This window comes from Antennarius striatus, chromosome 3 (assembly GCF_040054535.1).
Source record: "Antennarius striatus isolate MH-2024 chromosome 3, ASM4005453v1, whole genome shotgun sequence".
Lineage (NCBI taxonomy): Eukaryota > Metazoa > Chordata > Actinopteri > Lophiiformes > Antennariidae > Antennarius > Antennarius striatus.
In genome coordinates this window covers 28,483,936-28,499,755 of record NC_090778.1, presented here as the reverse complement: position 1 = coordinate 28,499,755, position 15,820 = coordinate 28,483,936, and the positions used below count along the sequence as shown (strand labels likewise).

General features: G+C 47.6%; 1 protein-coding gene across 3 annotated transcripts; it reads left to right on the top strand.

Annotated features, from left to right (window-relative positions):
* The first annotated feature begins 209 nt into the window (after positions 1-209).
* glt1d1 (glycosyltransferase 1 domain containing 1) lies at positions 210-15,643 on the top strand. 3 transcript variants are annotated; one of them, XM_068309935.1, is made up of 12 exons: positions 210-471; positions 1,263-1,414; positions 1,499-1,604; positions 4,543-4,594; positions 5,930-5,966; positions 6,702-6,758; positions 9,081-9,179; positions 9,311-9,360; positions 11,105-11,124; positions 11,682-11,802; positions 12,176-12,274; positions 15,247-15,548. In XM_068309935.1, the coding sequence occupies exons 1-12, from the start codon at positions 404-406 to the stop codon at positions 15,397-15,399; spliced, it is 1,014 nt and encodes a 337-aa protein (XP_068166036.1). In that variant the 5' UTR covers positions 210-403; the 3' UTR covers positions 15,400-15,548. The 3 variants fall into 3 exon arrangements, with proteins under 3 accessions (XP_068166036.1, XP_068166035.1, XP_068166037.1); XM_068309934.1 differs by having other exon boundaries at positions 11,081-11,124; positions 15,247-15,545; XM_068309936.1 differs by lacking the exons at positions 9,081-9,179; positions 9,311-9,360 and having other exon boundaries at positions 15,247-15,643.
* The last annotated feature ends 177 nt before the right edge of the window (positions 15,644-15,820 follow it).

Sequence of the window (15,820 nt, the reverse complement as noted above, 5' to 3'; positions counted from 1 at the left end):
TTAAACTTTTACTTTTATGCTTGTAAAACTTTTTAACTGTTTTTACTTTTCTTAAAAGTTTCTTAATTTCACGAAATTCTCACTAGAATTGATATTTACTATTTTATTGACTCAATTTATGAACGTTAGCATCGCAGTGGATATCTTAAAATAGATGAGCGGAACCTTTTTCTGCTCAGGTTTCCGGGGAATCATACAGGGGACGGACTCGTAAACATATCAAGCGTGGGTGTGTTGCTAGCTGTTTAGCCACAGGTGTCAACTTGCAGGCATGGGTCCAGGAAATGTGACAGAAGTTACGCCAGCGAGGATTCGTCAGCCACACGTAGAGCTGCCGCCTGCTGCTGCGGATCTTCATTCACGTTTTAAAGTTAGCGCGTCGGAAAAATAATTATTAGTGGATATGAAACTACTGCTCATCGCCTGCCTGAGCCCCAAAACCGGGAACTACGCGACAGCCGTGAGAATAAGGTGATCACATTAATTAATCACATCGGGGGGAAGGGAAAAAGCGTCGATCCCTCCAGGAAGGAGGTTCGATCTCATCGCGGTCGTTGGTTTGATTTCTATTTGGTGAGTTTAGAGCAAAAATACGTGATTGATTTCCTTGAAACCTGATGGTAGGATATTGGATTAAATTGAACCCTTTAACTCTGATCCGGATTGTGAGGCGGAACCAGGAACATTGCGACGCTGGGTGTTGGCTTAGTATCTTTGACTGACAGAAAAATAATTTGTGTTTACATTTTAAAATGAAGTTAAAGATTCTTGTTTGATATCTGAGAAAAAAAATTTAATTGCTTAACTTAAAGTAAATAGATAATAGTCATGTTTTCAAAATTATGACACCTCTCTAGATGTCTGCGAAATACTACTATGCTGGGGGCGGTTTATTATTATGTCCTAGAAACACTCCACTGATAAAAATCCCTCTTAAAGTTTATTCAACTAGGAAAGATGGAAAAAATATATAACAATAGACACAACTTCAGTTTTTGTTTTTGTGAGTGGAAAGTTTGGGATAGAGACATTGAACAGTTTTTGATTTGTGTTCAAGAAAGGAAACGTGATGGAGGAACCCTCTCCAGAGCCCCCCGTTCTGGCGGCAGATAATAAAAATGAACCTCTCTCTACTGCACAAGAAAGCAATACTGCAGAATATTTGGTGTTCGAGTAAAAATAACTGTTTCAGAGCTTTGTTCTGGTGTTTGTTTGACTGTCCGGTGTCCCACTAGCTCTCAGTCGTGTTTATTTTCTTTTAGGTCCCATATTGAGAAAGCGGGACACACCTGCGAGCTCAGAGACGCAGCAGACTTCGCGTCTTCCACCGACGTGGCAAACCTGGTGTCCCAAAGTCCTCAGTTTGAAGGCATTCTGGTCATCCACCTGTTCAAAGCAGGCAGACTTCTGTTAGGTAGAAAGAATCCCCCACAAATCATCTGCTTAGGTCTAGGTGCACCGCTACCTTTCCCGTGATCCCTCTGTCCTGTGACTCCAGACACCCAGGTACCCTTTGGTGTGATCTTTGGTGGGACGGACATAAATGAAGACGTGAAGGTGGAGCAAAAGCGTGTGGTGATGGAGCAGGTGCTGCTGAGGGCCAGGTGACGTTAAACTGCACGCAAGTTTCTGATTTTTTAAGATACATGAAAGGAAATAACATCAACATGGATGGATTCACCACTTCTATTTTTTTTCCACCTGTCCACACATGCATTTTACCTTCATTCTGCAAAATATCTTGACGAGCTAACATGCTAACGTTATTAGAAGTGGTTCAAGCGGGATTGCCTTTAAAGTTACCATAAATTCCAGACTACACTGTGCCCTCGTTCCTCATGGTTAATGCGTTCCAGGAACCACACGCGAATAACAAATTCCACAATAGAGCGTCAAACTATTATTTACGATAATTTAAATGTTTATGAACCCTCCCCATACTGATATTAAAACATCTTCTGTCTGAATTACCTTTTCCCACACTCTTATCGAGTGTTTAAAGCACTCTTGTGTCTCAAGGACGTGCACTGCGTTCCGAGACTTACGGACTTCCAGATGCCATCAGCCAATAGAATGCGCGTACAGTGTCACGTGACCACCTATTTAAAAATCCGCGATGAGGTAAAGTAACGAATGTTAATGTGCGAATGCGCAAGGACGCACTGTATAAGCTGCTACTTTTTTCACATGCTTTCAACCCTAAGGCTTAATCAATGATGCGGCTAATCTCTAGATTTATACGAGCTAACGGCCTTCAGGGGGCGCTCTAGCAGGAAGCGCACAAGCGAGTCAGACAGGTGGAAGAGAGAATGAGGCGAAGAAGACACCCCCAATGATGGAAACAAGTGAAGAAAGTCACATGATGCAGATTTTAAGTTTAAAGCAATCGATCTGGGTGTCAAATCAGGAAACAGTTGCTGTGCGTCAGCATAGATGAATTGATGGCGACACGTTGGAGACGTTTTACTGTCGTGTTACAGGCACTGTTCAAAAAAAGAGCTAATTATAATATTCAGAAATTTTCTGTGTAAATATCTCATGTTTAACATACCAACGCCTGCGGCTTATATTCAGGAGCGCTCAATAGTGCGGAAATTATGAGTACACAAAGTTAAAGTTCAGTCATTTGGAGCGTTACAGTAAAACATTCTGTTTGTCTTGCAGTGTGTTGTCGTCCTGAAAAAAAAATCAAACTTTGACCATTTTTACAATTTTAAAAAATGCATTGGTTTCTTTTCCTAGCACTGAGTCAGCACTTTGTTCTTTAAAAGCCGTTATAGATTCCCCCGCTGAAGGAAACAACACGCCGCTTGCGTTCTCTTGTCCTCGATGCACAGATACGACGCCGCAGAGCTAAGTAGGTCACGCGCCGTCATCGCAAAACGCCTCGGACAAAGAAAGAGACGGGAGGAAGTGACACGGGACACTGGGAGGGAAGAGAGGGGTGGGGGAGGAAACAAAAGGGATGGAGGAGAATAGTGGAGGAAGAACCAGAGGAGTATCAAACGCTGAGTCGCTGGCGATCGGTGGGTCTTTGTGTTTCACCGTTGGGGTGTCATTCAAAGGCCTGCAGCTTAAACCGATACGCGATCCATTATGTTGATTGATTTGCTCACACACTCCTCAGGCCAGTTCCACTCAATAAGTCCGGGGTCGCTCACGGCGCCGCCGCCGAGGCGACAGTTTGACGCCGTGTAGCTTTAAGACACATCTGAACGCCTCAGGAGGAAGTGAACGTGACACGCCCGGCGCTTCAGCGGGGAGGTCAGCTGATCAGTCGTGAAGGAAGGCCTGATAGTAACACAGACATACATCCGTGGTGCGATTTTCAGTTTTGGATTAATTAACGAATCAAATACAGGTAGTCCTCAAGATAAAAACATCTATTGATATGAACAAACGCACCTCACCATATATGACTATCATCCTGCTGTTCACCTTTCTGCCACAACCCCCGTGGGGGCAGCACCGCTGCGTTCTCGCAGCTCCAACACTCGTTACTTTAGTATTTAGAGTAGTAATGACATTACTTTAGTATTAGAGTAGTAATGACATTACTTTAGTATTAAAGTAGTAATGACATTACTTTAGTATTTAGAGTAGTAATGACATTACTTTAGTATTTAGAGTAGTAATGACATTACTTTAGTATTAGAGTAGTAATGACATTACTTTAGTATTTAGAGTAGTAATGACATTACTTTAGTATTAGAGTAGTAATGACATTACTTTAGTATTAGAGTAGTAATGACATTACTTTAGTATTAAAGTAGTAATGACATTACTTTAGTATTTAGAGTAGTAATGACATTACCTTAGTATTTAGAGTAGTAATGACATTGCTTTAGTATTTAGAGTAGTAATGACATTTAAATGACCTCAGATGGAGATTATAGATTGAAATTGAATAAATAATGATTTATGAACAATTCAACTTACAAACAACCCTGTGTGTTCATATGTTGAGGACTACCTGTGACGATGAATCCTATTTATTGAATGGATGACAATCATTTGAAGTGTGCGCGTCGTATCGGAGCGCACCGTCTATCCCCAGCTGTGCAGCGTCTGCTCCCCCTCCCCATCACGGTGGTGTTGGCGTGCACTTATCAACACGCTTATACAGTATTGACGATCAGGGACGCCATCCATCAGATAAATCCGGGGGATAATTGCCTGGTGGGAGAAGCGATCCAGGTCTCCGACTTCACACGTCTGGATCGGCACGGCTCCTGCTGCTCGCCGCCGCCGCTCACCAACCTTGATCATGAAATTCAGGCATCGCTCTGAGCCCGCTGGCCCATTTAATAATGCACAAATTAATATCTCCCCACTGCTTTTTGCTCTACATTCCCTTGTTCCCCCTCTTTGTATTCTTGGTGGATTCATCCTGAGATCCTTAAAACCAAAAGCACCTTTTCTGCTCTCATGTTCTCACCAGTTTTTTCCTATTATTGTCAAAACTGTCAGAGTTACTAAAAGGCTAACACCCGCTGTCAACAGTGGAACGTCTTCTAACGCAAATGGCTTTTTTTTAATCAGGTTTGCAGTTGCATTTTCAGACAGACTCAAAGAAGCGGCAGAGTTATTTCTGGTATGACTCCTTTCTTTTCTCCACCCGCAGCATTTAATGTGTGTTGAGTGCTGATGATGTAAATCTGTGTGTGGTGTGTTCTGTTCTTTCATATTTGACGGGAATCTTTGTGTTTGAGCCTGTTTTATGGCCGGTTTATCAGGTGCACAGTGCTGCATGAGCATCGGTGTGGGAGCGTTGAGGTGAGGTCAGCAGCATCGCTGGAGGGTTTGTCCTTTAAGGCAGCGATTCTCCAGTGTGTTCTGTTAACCCCCCCCCCCCCCCAGAAAGAACCCATTGTGTGTGCATGCATAGTAGAAAAAAAAACCTGCAAATACTCCTGGTGTGCTCACACACACCCCCAAGGAGGGACCATCCCACTATTTGAGAATCACTGCTTTAAGGTAACGAACACAGATGAAACCTGTTTACCAGTAGTGTGTAGTCTGTTTCACTGCGTGAACCTGGACTGTTTCACTGCGTGAACCTGGACTGTTTCACTACGTGAACCTGGACTGTTTGACTGTGTGAACCTGGACTGTTCCACTGCATGAACCTGGACTGTTTCACTGCGTGAACCTGGACTGTTGCCGGACCGCCCCTGAAGGTGATTTTATTGTTCCTGCATCCTCCTGATTAGCGTTAGCCGCTAATCAGCCTGTCACCAATAACGTCCTCAGGTTTTCTCACAGCACGCTGTGATTGGACGTAGACCCATTCGTTGTTCGGGCCGGTTCCCTCTGGCGCTCTAAAAATACCCTGGGTAGTTGAACCGGTGACTCTAAACGTCCTGCAGGCGTGAACGGTTGTTTGTCGGCCGCCTTTCGCCCAAAGTCACCGGCGCCGCTGCAGCGGACGAGCCGTCATGGAGGATGGATGGACACAGGGGGAAGCTATTAAAGGAATCAAGCAGCAACTTCCTTGTTTGACTGCACATCGACCGACTGCAGGAGTCCGACGGCTCAATAAATCCACCCGACGGACACCGTCCGGCCCTGCCCACTAATAGTTTGGCGTTTAAACAATATCGCCGCGTTATTTCCAGATTAGACTGAAGCTGGCGGTGGTGGGCCGCAGCGATGGGCTCCTTATCAACGCCGTTTAGCGCTGACAACGCGACGGGCACCGGCAGTTTTTAGCACGACGGACAAATGAATCCAGCTCCGATAGCATCCAGTCAATTTCCTCTGGTCTCCGTTATCAGAGCGACTCATCTCCTGATGCCATTTTTTTAAAAGTTGTGTGTTGTGATGAAATTCGTTTGGAGTCAGAAAGCATCGATTAGCTGCTTCTCCTGTCGGCTAACGCGTTTAAAGCGCCTGTGTTGACCAGATTCCTCTGTTTTCCCCTCCTTAGCGGTGCCAGAGCAGCAAAATCTACGTCCAGCCCCAAGGTAAGCCCCGACCCCCCCTCACCCGGCGTCCTACTGGAGTGTTGCATTAATCGGCGCTGGCAGGTGTTGCTCCATTATCGTCCTCTCTGCAGCAGCGCTCACCGTTGGCCACCGTCAATGTAGGACAGCAGAGTCGCTCTTCCGTGTTGCTTCCCGCCAGCGGCCCCCGCTTGGCAAACTGAGGCCCTTCACAGATTAGAGGGGTCGCCCGGGGGGGAGGCCTGTGTGGCGGGGGTCCTCGAGCGCAGAGGCTTATTGTCACGCTGGTGGTCCCACTGAAGGGCGTGTTAGCTTATCGCACGACGGCGTGCTCAAAGCTGGTGAAATCTACTGGAACATGCGGGATGTAATGTTAACAGGACGTCCTCAACTTACAAACACATCGCGTTCAGAGAGATCGTTCATAAGCTGAGGCCATTGAAATGTCATTACTACTCTGAATACTAAAGTAATGTCATTACTGCTGTAAATACTAAAGTAATGTCATTACTACTCTAAAGTAATGTCATTACTACTCTAAAGTAATGTCATTACTACTCTAAAGTAATGTCATTACTACCCTAAATTTAGCTTGAGCTGCGTAAACGCAGCGGTGCTGCTCAGGGTGGGTTGTAGCAGAACAGGGAACTGCAGGACAACAGTCAGATATTGCAACACACGTTTGTTCGTAAGTTGAGGACTAGCTGTACGTTTTAATTCATTTATTGACGTCAGCTTTATCTTGTTTTCTTTTAGGGGTTCAGACGGAGGCGACTGAGGAATTCTGCTGGAATGAATTCCTGACCAGCTCAGGTACTCTCACTACTTTTTTTTAAAATTTCCTTTTAAAAATACAGGAACATCAATGATTCATGATGATTCACCACACGTACGGATTGGATCAGGATACAGATCATAATCCACATCTGGAGAAGTGAGCTAAGTTTCCCCTGTGGCCTCGATAAGGCGACAGTTTATTTATGGAAATGTGTTGCTCATCGTTTCCTGGGGCGTTTGGGTGGAAACATGAACAGCTGATAAAAACACGGACTTGGAGTGCAAATCAAAACCAGTCCAGACTGGTGTGGAGCGATAGCCTCGAACGCCCGTAGCCTCGAACGCCCGTAGCCTCGAACGCCCGTAGCCTCAAACGCATGTACGTATGACTGGTTCACGCTAATGCTGTTAGCTTCCATGCTACCGTGAAGACTTCTTTAGGGGGCGGGGCTAGCCGTACGAGTCGTTTGGTGTTTGCTGTTGTTTTTCGTCTTCGTCGGTCGTTCATCCACTCTCTCCCAACCCCATTAGCCCCTCCTCCCCCCCATCCTGGAGGTATTAGTGCAGTATGATGTCCGTCTCTGGTGCATTAGTGCTCACAGAGGAGCCAGTGACAAATGGCCCCGGGGCCGGGGGCCATTTGTCACCCCCGTCCCGATGGGTGGAGGTCATTCTAATTGCCAGCGCTCGTTCTGGGTGGAAGCGGCACCGCCGTCGCCCCCCCGTCCTGCTGATGCGCGGCTTCTTATCAATACCAGCTGGAAAAAACATATTTTTCATTTCCTGCGGTTGTTTTAAGCCCCGCCCCCACGTGGTTGGGTCCCAGCCGCAGCGTTGCTATGGTGACGTCTCTTTTGACCTCCGCAGCCCTGACACGTGTGTTTTCTGGTCGTTTAAACTAATTAAAGGTCGTTTGGAGACGCGAACCCGTCTCACCGGCGGCGGGGGGGCTTCCTGGTGACCCCCCCATGTCAGCATCGGTTATCCGTCTCCGTCAGACCGGCTGGGGAAACTAAATCACGCCGATGGCGGAGCGGCGAACTGTGATCTGCTGCAACGTGAGCGAGTTGCCTCTAAATCTACCCCCCCCCCAATGCCGGTGTTATCTTCTTGGTGGAACCCACCCCCCAGAGGCGTCGCCATATAAACCCCTGGAAGCCTGTCTGCGCACGTCGTTGGAGGCCCCCTGCTGAGCGAGGTGACGGGGTACGTGAGGAAGAGCGGGGGAGGATGAAGAGGCCAGCGGGGGGTGAGGGGGGGGGCTGTTACCTCCTGAAGGAACACCGTCTTCCAGCTGTCTGTATCTATCTGTCTGTCTGTCTGTCTGTCTGTCTGTCTGTCTGTCTGTCTGTAAGTCTGTCTGTCTGTCTGTAAGTCTGTCTGTCTGTAAGTCTGTCTGTCTGTCTGTCTGTCTGTCTGTCTGTCTGTCTGTCTGTATATCTCTATCTCTCTATCTCGAGGAGTTCGACACGTCCCACAAACGAGGAGATTAAGTGACGATCGTCAGCGGGGATCCGGGTCGATGCCTGACTGTGGGTCTAAGATGCTCTTTGATAGCATTAGCGGCGCTGATCCCGTCTCATCCAGCAGCGGCAGGGGGGGGGGGGGTTCCCTCCAATCTCAGCGCGCTGCAAGAACACGTTGGGTCTGTCGGCGCCGGTTCCACAATGGCTGCTTTATGTTGTCAGACACTTTAAAGTGGATTATTTTGTGCATCGCACTGCGTTACCAGCTAGAACTAAAGGTCAAGGGTCAAGGGTTAGAGATGTGTCTGTGTTGGTGTGGGTTAACGTTCTAGACAGACGTCGAGCCGGAAGCTTCAAGCTGACGCTTTCTTCAGCGTAAAGAGTCAGGCTTTAACGTGGTCGTAGCTGCTTGGTGTTCCATCGGCTCACGTCGGATGGTGAATGGATGATTGATGGTTGGATGGATGATTGATGAATGGATGGATGATTGATGGATGGATGGATGATTGATGGATTGGATGATGGATGCCATGAATTTCACAAGTCCTTCGAAGTTTTGTCTTTCATAATCCAGTCGACCGCCTACAGTTTGATGAATTCCCATCAGCCCCAGCTGTAGTTACCATGACACCCAGCAGCATCCGAAGATCAACCACCCCCCACCCCCCTAAATAAAATTGCCAAAGCAAGCGTCCGTTGGAGGCGAGACTTTTGGCGTTCTAAAGTTGACCTGACTACTTACTGATTGAAAGCAGCTCCTCTACATGTTGGCTGTTGTTAGCTCGACGCTACACTAGCTGGTCTTAAAGTGCTCCGGTTGGCTCCTCCTCCTGACTCGAGGTGCGTTCCCATGATGCTGATGATGCAGCGTTGTGATGTGGCGTCACTGCAGGTCTGGACGGACAGCATGAGGATGATCTGCGCGTCTTCCTGTTGGTCTGTGGCCTCAGGCGGGTCAAAGACCCCCTCTACCTGCTGGAGGCGTTCTCAGGTACGACGTCTAGCGTTCTTGACCTCTGACCTCATAACCTGAGGTCAGAGGGGAACATTGGTCCATGAAGTGAGTGGAATAAATAAATCGGTTCGGTCTGTTAACGACAGTTTTCCTCCCTTTCCTTCCAGAGTGGCATCAGGAGGATCCGCTGAACGTCTTGATCATTATTGGACCAAAGGTAAGCCCCGCCTTTTCTGTACGTAGACCAATAGGACTGGACGACCGCCTCACCTGACTCAAGTTAGCATTAGCATCTCCTCTGCTAGCAATGGAGCCGCCGCCTCTTAATGTGGATGGATGGGCAGATCCGTCGTCCGTCGACAGCGCCAACCAATCAGCAGTCAGATAATCAAATTATTAATGACGGATTTACTTAAATTCCTCTTCATTGTTTAAAACCAGCGGAAAGCATTGATGCAAAAATTAGTAATTCGTTTTTGCAGATTCATGAGACAATTAACATAATTAGGAAACATTTCATGAAGTTTTTGATTAGCATGGAATAAAAAAACTAATTCTAATCAGACAAAGAAAAGAAAATCACCAGATTAATGAAAATGTTTTAAAACCAAATCTCATGTAAAAAGAATTGGGAAAAGATCCTGATTCAGATTCACACCGCATTCACACCGAAGCGGGCTGATCTGGATCTTCATGAAGGGAGTGGAATTTTAATCTAACGGGTTCACAAAACTGGCAAAACAAATATAATTATATTCTATATATGAATGAAGGTGAACCATTTGTTATTGGTTCTTGACTTCCTGTATGATGTCGGGACGCTTCCCAATCATCATCATCATCATCATCACCCGTCTTCTTCGTTCTGTCGTTTCCTGATCCGTGTTCCTCCTCCGTATCTTTGATTCGGCACGCGTGTTCAGCGTTTTGTCGGGCTAAAGGTGCGGCTTTTTTTTGCTAAGAAACAACTCAATTAGCGGCACCTGGGGGCCCGTTCACGCCGCCGCTCCCGCCTCTCGCTGCTTTGTTGTCGTTTGATGAAACGGTTGAGCGGGAGCGGCGCCGCCTGATTCATCTCAACGCCCCTGAATCACAGCGGATGGCTGTTTGTTTATCTGTGAAATGGAAAGTCGCGCGTTACGATCCCAACAAACACGTTTCCACGACCGCCGCCGCCTCCCTTTGATTCATCGCTTCCATCGTCGCTTAAACTTTATTAACAAGACGACAGACGCCGGCGTTGACGTGTGACGGGATCCCGGCGCCAAACGTTCATCTCCTGATTGAAATAAAAAAACAAACCAAGCGAAGAATCAAGCTGGAAACACGTGGCCCCGCCTCCTTCACGCTGCTGAGCAGCGTGGAATCTGTCGGCGGCGGATGAAGCGGCTTCATCGTGATCTGGCCCCCTGCTGGCTGCAGCGTGTCGGCTCAATCCTAGATTACACCGAACCGAACGCGTTCTCCGTCGGGTTCTGTGAGACTAACGCTCACAGCTGATTGGTTCTGTGAGTCTAACGCTCACAGCTGATTGGTTCTGTGAGTCTAACGCTCACAACTGATTGGTTCTGTGAGTCTAACGCTCACAGCTGATTGGTTCTGTGAGTCTAACGCTCACAGCTGATTGGTTCTGTGAGTCTAACGCTCACAGCTGATTGGTTCGCATCCCGCTGCAGAAACGAGCAGCTCGCTCCGAGTCTTTGACCCAAATTGCTTCGCTTTGACTCTCATCGCGGGCCGGCTGATGCTAATGCATGCTAATCCCACATCGCAATTAATCAGATTGCCCCCCCCCATGCGCCCTGACCCCAATCTCTAGACATGCAGGATTTCCAGATGGATTTGTCCCTGATAGAATTTTTAATTGTACTTTTTTTTCTTGATCCTCCGGTTAACTGCCCCCCCCACGCCGCCACCCCCCCCCCCCGCTGGACCAGATCGATCCTCTGTTCTCCCTCCAGGTGGAAGCCGCAGTTCAAAGGTAAAGCATCCTCCTCCTCCTCTTCATCACAAATATGTCTTTTTGTCGCACGTGTCAAGTTCTCCGGATCCGTCATGTGACCGTTCACCAGCTGTTCTGAGATCAGTTTGAACTGATTAATACTAGATGTTCAAGTGATGTCACGGCAGCGTCTCCAGTTCTTCTAGAGACCCTCTAAACCAGATTCTGATCCTGATTCAGATCCAGATCCTAATCCTGATCCTGATCTGGATGGGGGGGGCTCTTCCTGCTGCTTTATCTTGATTTAATCAGAAGAGAATGAAAATCCGAGGGGAGCTTCATCCTCTTCCTCTCAGTCTCAGTTGATCTTTCAGTTTTTGCCCGGGGGGGGTTGGGTAGGCTGAAGGGGGGTAGCAGCAGTTAGCTGCCGTGTCCGGTTAGGACTCCCCACCTGGACCCTTCTGTGTGCGCCACACACCGCGTGTCGCTGCCCTTTAGCATCATTCACGCCTTGCTGCGCCGTGAGTCCCGCAGCGCTGACGCTCTGCACGCCCCCCCTCCCCTCAACCCCCCCACCCCCACCCCCTCCCCTGCAGGACGGCTGGGGTCTTCCTGTCCCCAGAGAGGAGCCAGCAGGAGCTCCACGCCGCCGTGAAGAGAAGCTTCGCCGTGGTCAACAGCTCCATCTCCGAGGGCATGTCGGTGGCCATCTTGGAGGTAAACACTCACGCGGGGGGAGGGGGGGCAATATGAAATAGTGGGAATTATATTCACGCAGAATCCAAAGTGAATATTTACACGAGTTCTTATCTGGTGCGACTTAATCTGACGCCTCAGGGACGAACGCACAAATTAACAGCTCCACTCAAATCTTCCCGACCTGCGGATCCACTAATCTCCTCTGAACGCAGTCGATTAAGACAAAACGCAGCAGCTCAGGGTCTGATTAGCGCCTTAGCGCGCCGCGCTGCACAACCTGCTCAACGTATTAGCTGTTACACGCCGTTAATTCTATAAGCGAACAGACCGCCATGGGGAACAGGAACAGGAAGTGGTGCTGATCCCGGTTCTGGTCTATCTGCTCCGACAGGCCATGGATCTGGGGGTGCCGGTGTTGGCCAGGGACGTACCGGGAAACGCCGCCATCGTGCAACGGGAGCGCACCGGGCTGCTGTTCGCAACCCCTCAGGTGGGTGGAGCCAGAATCTCATCGCTTCATCGCGTTTCTTTATCGGGTGTTGTTTCATCTCGCTACCAAATATCTTCACAACCGTTGCAGATAGAAAGATGGAACAAAAAGCACATTACTCAGGCAGCAAAGGGGATGAAAATGAGATGATGACCTTGAGAAAACTAGGTCAAGGTCAAATTTAAACTTTTGTACATTTTTTGCACATATCTCAGGAACCAGATAAGGTAGAAAGAGTAAACAAAAGGCGTTACATTCATGGAGGCAAGGGGATGAAAATTAGATGAACTTTGACCTTGAAAAACCAGGTCAAGGTCAAATTTTCACTTTTAAACCTTTGTAGGTACACACCTCTGAAACCTGATGAGATATAATCACAAAACAAAAAGCGACATTTTCAGGAAACCAGAGGCACAAGAATGTGATGATGACCTTCACCTGTGGAAAACTAAGTCCATGTCATATCAATAGTAAAATATAGGATTCATCGCTGCAACTATCATGAAAGTAAGTCGGTTTTCTAAAGAAATCATGAAATCACTAGTGAACCGTTAAAAACACTTAGTATCATGTTACTGTTCAATAAATCAGAATAAAACATATGATACATTATTAGCCTGTGGCAAGCCTGCGACGTGAGCGTAGCCAAAGAGCAGCTATCAGCGCTGCGATCACTCAGGACGGTTGCTAATGGCGACAGACGCTGACCAGGTCAACGCGGGTTAATCCTGATCGTTAATGACCAGTCACTCCTCACCGCTGCCGACGCTAAAGCAGCGGCGTTTCCGGCTGACGGAGGACGTCTGGAGCGCCAAAGCTATGGAGGTTCTCATGGTGGAGCCGACGGGTTCGTCTGAGGAAAGGGTTCCTCCAGGTGACGGGATCAGAACCACAGGTGCAGCCGTCGGGGGCCAAACGCCATGTGGTGCAACAGCGAAGGCATGGCAGGAAAGCATCCGTGCGAGCTCCTCGGCTCGACGCGGCAGAGGGATCGTGCTGTCGGTGCACTAGCGTGATGCAGTCGCAGAGATAAGTCCTCCCTGGGGGGGGTCACGTGTGCTCAGCTCACAGATGGCGGCAACAAGTTGGGCCGGATAAACCCCGATCGCCACGACGACTTCTCCTCCAGCGGAACACACTCCAGAACAAATTACCTCCATGAGGTTTCTAAGTACACGCAACCTAATTCCGTCTGCGCCAGCGGCCGCGGTTCACACGCATGTTCGTGTCTCCAGACAAGTCGGCTCCAATCAAGTTCAGGATCACAAGAGGATCACAATCCGCTCCAGGTCGCCGCAGAACGGCTCAGCCCCCCGACTGCAGAGACGTCCGTGCTTCACCATGCCTGGCTGCCGTGGCAACGAGGTCCGGTCCACAGCGTCGCTGCTCGGAGACCGCCTACAGTGCATAAAATGCTGCCAATCACTGATTGGTCAGGTTCAGATTGGGATCTCGGGAAAGTTAAGAAATACCGAGACGCCGCCGTGCCTCTTACTCAACATCAGACGTCTTCCACATTTAGACATCGATGATTAAAAGGATATACAGGAAGTCCTCAACATATGAACACAACTAGTTCCTAGTGGTTGTTCACAACTTGAAATGTTAATAAATCGTCATTTATGGAATTTCAATTCATAATCTCCGTTTGAGGTCATTTAAATGTCGTTACTACTGTACTAAAGTAATGTCATTACTACTCTAAATACTAAAGTAATGTGATTACTACTGTAAATACTAAAGTAATGTCATTACTACTGTAAATACTAAAGTAATGTCATTACTACTGTAAATACTAAAGTAATGTCATTACTACTGTAAATACTAAAGTAATGTGATTACTACTGTAAATACTAAAGTAATGTCATTACTACTGTAAATACTAAAGTAATGTGATTACTACTGTAAATACTAAAGTAATGTCATTACTACTGTAAATACTAAAGTAATGTCATTACTACTGTAAATACTAAAGTAATGTCATTACTACTGTAAATACTAAAGTAATGTCATTACTACTCTAAGCTGCGTGAATGCAGTGCTGCCCCCTCAGGGTTTGTGGCAGAAAGGGGAACTACAGGACGATCGTTGGTTATGTTGAAGCTTGTTTGCTCGTATCTACGGATGTTGATATCTTTTTTTCTTACTACTACTCATACGATTCTTTAGATTGACAGTTATTAATAATTGCACAGAGCGGACAGGTGTTCACGAAAACGGCGTTGCGTGAAACAAACGCGCTGCCGGCGGAACACTTGGAGGGAAAACCGTCTCTTCCTGTCTGGCACTGTAATTTGCAGGGAAGTAATTATGAGCATGCTGCTCATAAGTTGAGCTTTAATCCTGTTGCTGAGGATTTGTAGCTCTCATAAAGCCACGCAGAAGAGCTATTTCCTACCAAGTACCTCTTCAGACATAATCACATCACTTGACTGAAATGAAGTACAGTGAATTGGCGCGCTGACTGGCGCTGGGTGGAACCAGGCGTGCCCGTTGGCCCCGCTGCAGTAAAAGTTGGTGGCGAACACTTTGAGGCACTTTCTCTTGGTTTTATTGGAGACTTTCCTTCTCGGCTCGGCCGACAGACGAGGATCGGGAATGCTGTGTGGGCACGGCGCCTCTCCATCGGAGCTCAGGAATCATTTTATCTGCGCCCGCCGCCCCACGTATTCCCCCGGCAGCTGTTGTGCTGCTATCTTTTAAGTGTGCCGGGTGGTTTTTTTCCTTCCTCCGTAAGCGAGCGAGATGGAAGCCATCAGGACCGACTATAAAGGTCCATTGGACAGCTGCAATCTGGATGTGGAGCCGCATCCTTTGGCGATGGGCAGACATGTTTGAAGTATTAACCAATCAGCGCACAGGCTTGTTTTTAAAAAAAAAGAAAAGAAAATCATCTTCATGCAACTTCAACGCCAAGCTTTCAGCGGCTTTTGGCATAAAACGAGACGTGTTTTGATTTTATCCCCTGCCAGGAATTTGTGCATCTATCTCAGAGGCTGGTGTCGGACGGCGAGCTGAGAGAGAGGCTGGTGAGGAATGGGAAGATCTACGTGGAGAAGCACCACAGCCTGACCCCGGAGAGGGAGACCTACCAGCGCCTGGTGGACACGCTGCTCTGGGCCTGAGGTCGACCGGGTTCGTCCTCTCGGACGAGCTTCGTGGAAACATCAGCAGCCAAAAGCGGTGTGTTCAGTTCCAGAGAAATAATCACCACAGATAATTCTGAACGATGCTGCAGAGCACTTTGAACCAAAGAACAAATTATTTTCTTAATGCATTTAATATTGAAGATGTTATTTATGACAACAGAGACGGAGCCGTCTGCTCTTTTTACCCGTTTTAATAAATAAAGTAATTTCACTGGTTGTTCCTGACGACGTGGTTGTGATGCAGTTTCTACTCAGGTCAGCCTTTGACTGCTTGAATCCATTCACCTCGATGGGGAACGGATGGATCTACTCGTCTTCAAACATGAATTCAGAGGCAATATCATATCATCATCATCACGGTATTTTAATGAAAAAGATATCTCAGGAAAATTAGATG